Consider the following 9,354-nt stretch of genomic DNA (forward strand, 5'->3'; position numbering starts at 1 on the left):
CTTGGCAGCCTCTTTCCCAGCCTAGGCTACCACACAGGTGAGGAGGGGCCTTCCTACATCCCAGGCTGGCCTGAGCGGTCCCGGCCAAACCCCACTGACCTGCTGCGGACCACACTCCTTCGGGCACTGGGGACCACTGGTAGCTGTCACGATGCAGGTGAAGACGATGATACGGCCAAACCAGTTTCATGCTTCGGGACCTAACCTGATTACTGCGGAGGTCAAGAAGAAACCTGCCCTCTCCTCTCGCCACGTACTGCATTGCACCACTGCCCGGGTGCATTCAGGGACTGGGGGTGGAAGGAGATGGTTTTGTTTTCCACAGGAGCTTGAGGCATCGCCCAGTGTCAGAGGCAGGAAACCAGATGAGACAGTGAGCTGATCGGAGATGGCAGATAATCCCAGTAATTCATGATTCATCTCCCTTGACTAGACACCGAATGTGGGCCAGTCTCCAAATGCCACCAGCCCACATATGACCAGCATCTCCTGCTTGCTGGAAAAACACCCACCTCCCATGGGGGCTGGGCAGGGCACGAAAAGAGAAGCCACCAACCAGGGCTAACAAGGCACAGCAACTGGCACTCAGGGGACATGGGCTCTCCACCTTGTCCCCAGGGCCATAACATGAGACCCCCGTCATGCCCATCACTTGACAATGGGATTTCGTGCCCATCTCTCTCCTGCCAGCGAGCATTTGATGCCTTCATCTATTGCTGCTCGGAGGTGGGGCCAAACTTGCCTGTCACCTGGGACTCGGTCTTCATTTCCGTTATCTGGAACGAGGTGCCAGCAGCTGTGATAACTCTATCTAGCTCTGGTATTTCTGGGTCCCTCATCACCATAGGAGGTGAGCACCTCGGCATCCTTAATGAGTTCATCCTCGCAGCCTCCTGGGAGGGAGGAAAAGGCTGGGGGGTTTTCCACTTTTGCTTTTGTAAGGTTTTACTGGAAGCCTGGACCACGGGGCTTGGAAATCACAGGCTAGCACCCTAACCATTGGACTTGTGTGAAGAACTGGATGTTTGGTTCCCTGGCGAATGCAAAAAGGAAAATTGAAAGCAAAAAAAAAAAAAAAAATCTGGGTCACCATGAAAATCATCCAGTTTTCTGGCTGAAAACGCCAAAAAAGGGGGTTTTGTTTAAGTCAAATGAAACATTTTGTTTCAGCCAAAATGAAATACTTTGTTTTGCTTTCTTTTTTTTTTTTTTCCATCTCACTGTTTTAATTTTTTATTCGAGTTAGGACAATTTAGTCCTGGCATGTTGCTGCTGCAGGAAAAATCAAAATGTTTTCTTTCCAATTTGTCATAATGAAATGGTTGGACTTTGCCAATTTTTTTTTTTTTTTTTTGGAAATGAAGTAATTTGCCTAATTTGGCAATTTTTTTTTTTTTTTTGGTGAGAAACCACAGCCCATGCAGTGGATGTTATTAGAAACCAGACCCTCATACAGCACAAGTCTGCTTTCTGTGACAGTTGTGTATTGCAATTGTTCAGCTCACCATTTCCCCCCATATATAAAAGTAGATAAATGAAGGGAAATTATTTGTGGCAATATTCTGTGCATGGAATTCCTTTTCTTTCAAAATACTCTGGGTATTTGGTCAAAAATGCAAAAGAAAAAGTGATGAAAAGTTCAGTTTTTCCACTGACAAGGAGGGGCAGGGGGGAGCAGGGAGTGGAGGGAAGAGGGGGGAAATTCCATGCAAAATTTTGAAACAAAAACTTTCATTTCAGTTTTTACAGAAAACCTTTACTAGTGTTTACTGGGTCTAATAGGTGGCCAACTGGGTTGTTTTCTGCTTTATAGATATATAACTGGTGGTGCCTACAGTTTGGCTCCTGACTTCAGAATAAAACAGGAGCTGATCAGTCACTCTTAGATCTCATGGGAAGCCCACAGGAAGGAAAAGCCTTCTTTAAAAGTCAGATATCTAAAATCAGCGAGTGACCTTGCATCCTGGGCTGCACAGGTGCTTTAAGAGCTGGCAAGAAGTCCAGGAGCTCTGGGGCAGGTGCTAAGAGAGGGAAATTAAGGGTTGCAACCCACAGGCTGGGGTTTGCAACCAGAGCCAGGCTCCTCTCTTTTCTTCTCTCAAACAATCAGGACAAGCTCTGGGAAGAAGGACAGTATATAATCTGCATCGTTCTTGCTAGCCTGCTAATCAGCCCCAGGTTGGGCTGGGCTGGGCTGGGCTGGAGGTGGATTTTGGTAGTTGCCAGGCCTTGGAGGGCCCCTGGAAGAAGCAAGCTGCTTCCCTGCAAAGGTGAAAATATTTTCTTATGCTGATTTTGTTTCAAGCCTTTCCTTCTCGGCAAAGCTTTCCTGCCACTTCCGACAGAGCTGGGCACAAGTTGTGTAATGGGCCAGCTGGCCCGGGTTGCAGCCTGCTGCACTTAGTGAAGCACGTACATGCTTGCTGGGTTCAGGAAACTGCTCTTGGTAACTCGGGGGGGGGGCGGTGGGGACTTCAGAGCTCCCTAAATCTCCCAGGAATTAGTAAAAGGTTATGGGAGGCTTAAAAGAGTGACTTTTTCCTTCCCCCATGTGCATACCTGGCACTGCTCAGGGATTTGAAACACTTCCAGCCCAGGCGGATAAAGTTTCATTACCCATAATTATCTTCCCTGAGATAGAGGAGGGCTGGAAGCTGCAAAGCAGCAATGGCACTACATCTACTCAGGGCTGTGACACTAATTGATCAACAAAGTCTCCCCTTCTACTCCCAATTACATCTGTGCTGGTGCCAAGTGTCTCAAGGGTCAGCGTGTGATGGCAGATGGAGGCAGACAATGTGATGGATGGCAAGGTGTGGACTGGAGGTGAGAGACAGCCAGGAGCTGGCACTCCTGATGGCTTGATGCCTGTTCCCTGTGCGTGCGAGTGTTTGGAAATGCCTGGCATGGATCAGATTTGTCTGGCAAATTGAGGGCTGGCTCAGTAGGACCACTCGCATGAGTAAGTGAGAGCTAGCGGTGAGTAATGGGATGAGGGAACTCTCCCTCTGTCTCGGAGGGTGTCATCTCCTCTTTCAAACCGTGGCAGTCTTACGGCAGGACAGCGCTACGGTGCAGGTGAAATGGGCTGGAGAGGTTCTGCTTGGGTTATGTATCGCCGACCAGCAGGAGCCCAGCTGGGGAAATCTCTAATGGGATGCTGATCTCTGGCACCGGAGTTCAAGGTCAAATCTATCTGAGCATGAAAGTGAGATGGCTTGTCAGCACTTCCCTTCTGCCTTCCTGTGAAATGCATTGGTAGGAGCTCGGCTTATCGCAGCCTAGCTCACAGCCACAGTGAGTGGCCCCTCCTCCCCCCCCCCCCCGCACTTGCTTATCTTGACAATCTCTGTAGATAAAGCAAGAGCTGAATCTCTTTCCCACCTCCCCCAATAAAACCCCCCAACTTTTTAACCAGCTCCTTTTGGCCTTGAACCTCTTAGGAGGCCCATCTCACAACCTTACTCTAACTCGGGGCTGTCCAAGTTTGAAGCCACTGGGGGCCACACCAGCAGGGGTGAGGCGAGCCATGGGCCACCAAACCATACAGATGTTCCCCATGTGTGCACACACTGCTCTGCACACCCACTGCTTCACTGGACTGTGCACCCCCCCCCCACCCCCACTTCTGCACTGCCTGGGCACAATTCCCTCCCTCTCATTGCAGTGTGTTACCCTTTCCTTTCCTCTGCCCCCACTGTTGCCCCATGTGGGTGTGATTTCCCCCTGCACAGCTGTGTGTGTGTGGCCTGGACTCACCCCTGGCTCCCCTTGCTGCACTGCCCTGGAGCAGGTGCAGGAAGTAGCTGCTGGAGGAGAGGGGGGACCCCAGAGATGCCGGCTGCTAATCCACTGCCCTATTTGTCCCCATGTCTATCTACTGGGTCACATTAGATCAGATCTGGCCTCCACCCTGTGAGGCAGCCCAGATGACCTGCCAGTGAGGACATCAGCCTAGGACTCGGGGGGAAATCCAGATTTAAGCTGCTGCCCTGCCACAGCCTTCACACATGACCCGGGGCATGTCAGTCTGTCTGGGCCCTCGGTTCTTCATCTGCTAAACTGGGATAACAGTCGCTCCATTCCTCACGGGGGGGTGTGAACATGAGCATATCAACCGTTGCAAGCTGTCTGGATACTGCACTGCGGGTGGGCACACGAGTACCTCTTTGACCGCTTCTATTCTGAACCGAGTTGGTCAGACCGCTGGGACGTGAACACGATGTCCACACACAAGGTCTTGCAATTTCTGTAGCTTAAGCCAACACCTTAGCAACAAGAAAAGGAGGGCTGGGGACAGGTGCTGAGCAGGTGTGCCCCAGACAAAAGGGCCACCTGGCACTTGTGGTGAACTTCCCCTACAATGCCCCATGAGCATGCCCTGACCCAGATCTAGAAGTCCAGTGATGGGAAGTCAGTCCCATTTAGTTGACCTAGGAGATCAAGCTAATGCCATATGTAGGAGTGGGGTTTAGTGATTTGGGCACTCATCCGTCCACTTCCCACCCAGCACTAAGAGCCCAAGCCAGGGCCTTTCTATACAACCATCTGAATGCAAAAAGAACAGGGTGGGTTACATTGCTCTTGGTGCCTTGGAGCAACATGCCCCGTAGTTGTGTGATGGGATTGATTTCTGTGCAGTTCTATGAACAGACTGCACAAGGATTTGCATGGGGTGGTTTGGATCGGGGTGATCCTGTCTCGAGAAGGGGGTTGGTCTAGATCAGCCGTTCCCAATCTGTAGTACGGGTACCACCAGTGGTACGCAGACACCCTGTGAGCGGTACGCGTTAACAGACTTATTATAATGATTTGATGTGACAAAAAAGTGCTGGTGGCACTTAAGGTTGTATCGTTTCAAATTGGCGGTGTGCAATCTGTCAGAGTTTGGGAACCGCTGGGCTAGGTGATACCTGGAGGTTTCTTTCAGCCCTGCTTTCCTGCGGCAGCAACTCTGTTTAATAGCAGCTGGTTTTTATTTGCTTCAGGCCCAGGCTTAGATGAGTCTTAGGCATGGCTCTTTGAGGAGACATCCTTGCTGAAAGTGGGGACTGGAGGGAGAGGGGGAGGCCTGGCCTGGAGAGACACCAAAGCGGGAGGGGGTGAAAGCAGCATGCAGCAGCTGTGCAGGACAACGCTGTTGCCAGACCAGGCGTGATGGCTTTCGTGATTCATCCTCCCTCTCGCCACCCCCTGTACATCATGGGAGCGGGCCCCAGCACCTTCCCTTGAACTCCAGGAACATCTGCTGCCTGCTCAGCGGCTCCCTGCCTCCTCTCGCTGACGCTTGTCCATGGTGCTGAAAGCTTCAATAGTTTCAGGGGGCCCATCGCATCCTCCTGCGGGGGACCAGGGATGCTCTGTACCAACCCACCATCCCCTTGAAGGAGCAGGTCTAATGGAAATGGCAGATCTGTGTTACGCTGGCTGGAGCGAAGCAGGCACGCGCCGTCTGTTTGCTGCCGGAGCTGACGCTGAGCTCAGCCGCAGAGAGGCTTTCCTTCCTGGCACTGTGCAGGGTAGATTTGCACTGTGTGGACTAACTAAATCAGTGATGTATAGCATAAGCTTTTGTGAGTGTGAGCTCACTTCATCAGAAGCTATGAAAGGACACGCACGGAGCCGTGCATCAAATTCAGGAAGGACGTGGAGAAGCTTGAGAGAGACGCTCGTGATCGGAGGGCAAGAGAGCAGGACTTATGAAGAGAGGCTGAGAGCCACGGGACTCTTCAGCCTGGAAAAGCGCAGGCTCAGGGGGGACTCGGTGGCATCCTATAAGTACATCAGGGGCGTGCATCAGGATCTGGGAGAACATCTGTTTGCCAGAGCGCCCCAAGGGATGACAAGGACCAACGGTCACAAACTCCAAGACCATTTTAGGCTGGACATAAGGAAAAACTTCTTTACTGTCCAAGTCCCTAGGGCCTGGAATAGACTCTCCCCAGAGGTGGTGCAAGCAAATACTCTGGACACTTTAAAGAAACATTTTGATGCTTATCTTGCTGGGATCCTTTGACCCTAGCTGACTTTCTGCCCCTTGCACAGGGGGCTGGACCCGATGTTCTTGCAAAGTCCCTTCCAGCCCTAATGTCTATGAAATACAGAAACTTGCGTACAAAAGATGGGGAAAGAGGGGCACAGTGCTGGAGGGGATAGTGTATGTGTGTCTAGGTGAGGGCTGGGAGTTAGACGGGATGACCCATTGCTGTTGGTTTAGATCTGCTGGCCCAGAAAACTCTTTTAGGGCCGCATTTTTTGTCCTGCAGCCTCATAAATTGGCTGCAAAACTGCAGGGGCAACAGTGCTGCATTCAAGAAGGCCTCTTTATGTGCATGTAAGTAGGTGGCTGGGGGCAGAGGATGGGATGGAATTCACCCAATGTACGGCGGCACATGCAAGAACTACACGGCACCTATGTGATGCGTCAACACCTTTGGGCCTCCATGGGTCTCCAGGTGGCGTGGAGGTGACCGTCATGCTAGCCCTCTTCGAAAGAGGCATTGCACCCTCTGTGTGCAACTTGCATGCACCGACAAACTTGGCACATCAGCCCCCCGAACACATGGATCCAGCCCTGCCTGTTCTGGGGGTGGAAGCTGCCATCAGCATTAGCTTTCTCAAGACTGTTTGTCTCGGTGCGTGAATTGGATCAATCTTTCCAGTTTCTTTTCACTCTCGGACCCTTCAGGAGGCCTGGGCTCTGTCTCCAGGTGGAGCTTTGTTTTTCTGTTGGGGTTTTATTATTTTTTTTTGGATATTCTCTTTGCCTGGCTCGGGGATAATTATAACCCTTCAGAAACCTCTCCAATGTGCGAGGCTTGCAAGCTCCAAATTAATTCCTCTTTATATAACATCTCTTTACCGAGCCACAAAATGCCAAGAAGAACCAAAATTAAAAAAAAAAAAAAAGCAATACTTGAAAACGCTGGGACTAAAATGGGTTTTCCGGTTTTCTTTAAACAAAAAAAAAATCTATTTTAAGCACTTAAATTTCCCTGAGCCGGAACATTTTGACATTTTTTTTCCCTCTGCATTATATTCCTCCCTCCTCCTTAACATTTACTATTAAGTTTTCAGTGAGAAGCAACCACAGCTAGATGAAAAGGGGGCTAAATCCTGAGAAATGTTCTCGCTATTTGTCTTGGCAAAACTCCCACTGAATTTAGCAACTTCTCTCTGCTGGAGCAACGGAGCTCTTTTGCAATTGGAGTAAAGGTTTTCTGTGCAGGGGGAACTGGTTTGAGACTGGGGGGTGAGCAGGCACAACCTTGCTACTGTCTCGGGGCCAGGTGTACAGAGCAACATGACGTAAAAGAAAATACCCAACTAGAACAAGCCATTCCAATGTACAAGCTTTTCGGGGGAGGGAGAGGGCAGGAGAAGAAACTGGAGACAAAAATACCATATTTTCTCACATGCAACATTCTCCAGAATAAAATATGCACCCTCATTTTGAAGGGCAGAATGAAGAAGGGGAGAAAAAAAGCTTTTTCTTTTTTATAGTAAGTAGCAGCAGGTAGGCGCCTGGCTTGCTCGCTCTTCTCCCTATGCAGCACCAAGTACAGAGTTGCTTTCACTTTCTCCCAGCCCAAAGAAACTGCTGTGACTGAATCTCCTCTCATAATATACAGCCCAATTTCCAGCATCTGATTTTTGGGGAGAAAAAAGTCAGGTGTGTGTTTATACGCAAGAAAATATGGTATTAGTCTTGTTGCTCAAAGCACAATAGAAAGGTGCTCAGATGCTGTGGTGCTGGCTGCAGTGTAGGAGCAGAGCAGGGGTTTGCCCCCTGGAGATGCCAACCTTGGGATTTGGCCCTAAATTTCTCTCGAACTCTTCAGCCACACAACTCCCATCCTACAGGCCAAGTTCCACTGATGGGCCCCAGCAGTTGGACCCTGCCTGGAGACTGCAGAGTGCCCTGACAAGCCAGCTATAAATGGAAAGGCAATGCATCGCTAGCATGGGTCCGCACTGCCCTGTAAGGGAACTCCCGAGCCAAACAGTGCTCGCTGCGGTTACAATGGGCATTTGTACATGTGCTCTGGGGGGGAGAGGGGGTGCTTTAATTAAAGTGGCTCTCGAAGCCGTTCTAATTGAAGCACCTGGAGCATCACGTGCATCAGCATCCCCATGCTGAAAAATGGCGGCGGGGGTACTTTAATTAAAGTTTGTCGAATGAGCTTTACTTAAAGTGCCCCCGCTGCCACTTTTCAGCACAGGGACGCTAATACACATGACACTGGAGTTTGCTGGAACGCAGTCATTGCCATGCCCCAGCAGAGCTGATTAACTGAATCTGCTCCGACGCACTCCAACCGTGTAAAGCAAGGACCTCCCCCCTTGCCCCAGCTCTGCCCCTTGCCCCATCTTCTTACCTGGCTGGTTGAGCTGCAGGGTGCTCTTGCTCCATTGCGACAGCCCCACGATGGCCACCATCTTGGCGCCCAGGCTGGAGCGCCTCTTCTTGTTGGAGGTTATGCTGGCCGAGTCGACATTGCCCCCGTTGCTCTTCTCGATGTTGTACATCTCGCCGCTGATGCTGGAGCTGCGGACCACGTTCCGTGCCGAGGAGGAGCTTGTCTCCCCGTTAAACATGGTCGGCTACTTGCTCTCCGTCTTGGGGACTCCTGGGTGAGGTCTGCTCTGCAGGGAGACGAGAGGAATCGGTTATGTTTCGCCATGCAGCAACACGGCACAGCACCCGGGCTCGCAAAGGGAGCTTCCCTCGGCACTGCAGGAGGAACAGGCAGGACCGTGGAAAGGAAGTCTGCACTGATGGCAGAAGGGCATTGCCTTTGAGCTGTTGGTGGCACTTGCTTTAAGACCAAGGGAGCAGGAGTTGGGCAGTGACCTCCATGGTGCAGACCCATCACAGGGAAACTTCCCAAGGGCTTTGGTCTGTAAACCTTGAAAGAGGATGCAACTGCTACCCGCTTCATCGGGTCCCAAAGGCTGTCAGGCCCTGGGTGCTGCAGACACATCCAAGACATGGTCCCTGCCTCTGAGTGCATACACCCTGGATGGATCGTAACACCCGCTTTAGAGAGGGGAGCTGAGGCCCTGAAATGACTTGCCCAAGCAGGGGGTCAGTGGCAAAGCTCAAAACTGAACCCCAATGTCCTGAGTCCTAGCCCAGGCTGTAACTATGAGATCAGCCTTGCCCTAGAAAGCATCTGGCTCCAGATGTTCAGAGTCCCAGCAGCCTTGGTCCTAGACTTACCCCCACCCCAGACCCCTGCTGTTAGCCCAGCCCTGGGCAGGATTCAGGACTTTGGTTTGCATTTGGGTTCAAGCCTGCCACTTGGTGTGAAAGGCAGAAAGTTCAGCCCCATGTTCACCCAAACCAAGCTT

At 51.2% G+C, this 9,354-nt stretch overlaps 1 protein-coding gene across 1 annotated transcript in view; it reads right to left on the reverse strand.

Moving 5' to 3' along the window:
* Positions 1-8,598, reverse strand: part of RIMS3 (regulating synaptic membrane exocytosis 3) — a 20,134-nt gene extending 11,536 nt beyond the window's left edge. Inside the window, exon 1 of the mRNA XM_006031247.1 lies at positions 8,379-8,598. Within this exon, the coding sequence (XP_006031309.1) occupies positions 8,379-8,598 (220 nt within the window). The remainder of the gene's footprint in view (positions 1-8,378) is intronic.
* Between the last annotated feature and the right edge of the window lie 756 nt (positions 8,599-9,354).

Source organism: Alligator sinensis, unplaced genomic scaffold (genome assembly GCF_000455745.1).
Source record: "Alligator sinensis unplaced genomic scaffold, ASM45574v1 scaffold994_1, whole genome shotgun sequence".
NCBI lineage: Eukaryota > Metazoa > Chordata > Crocodylia > Alligatoridae > Alligator > Alligator sinensis.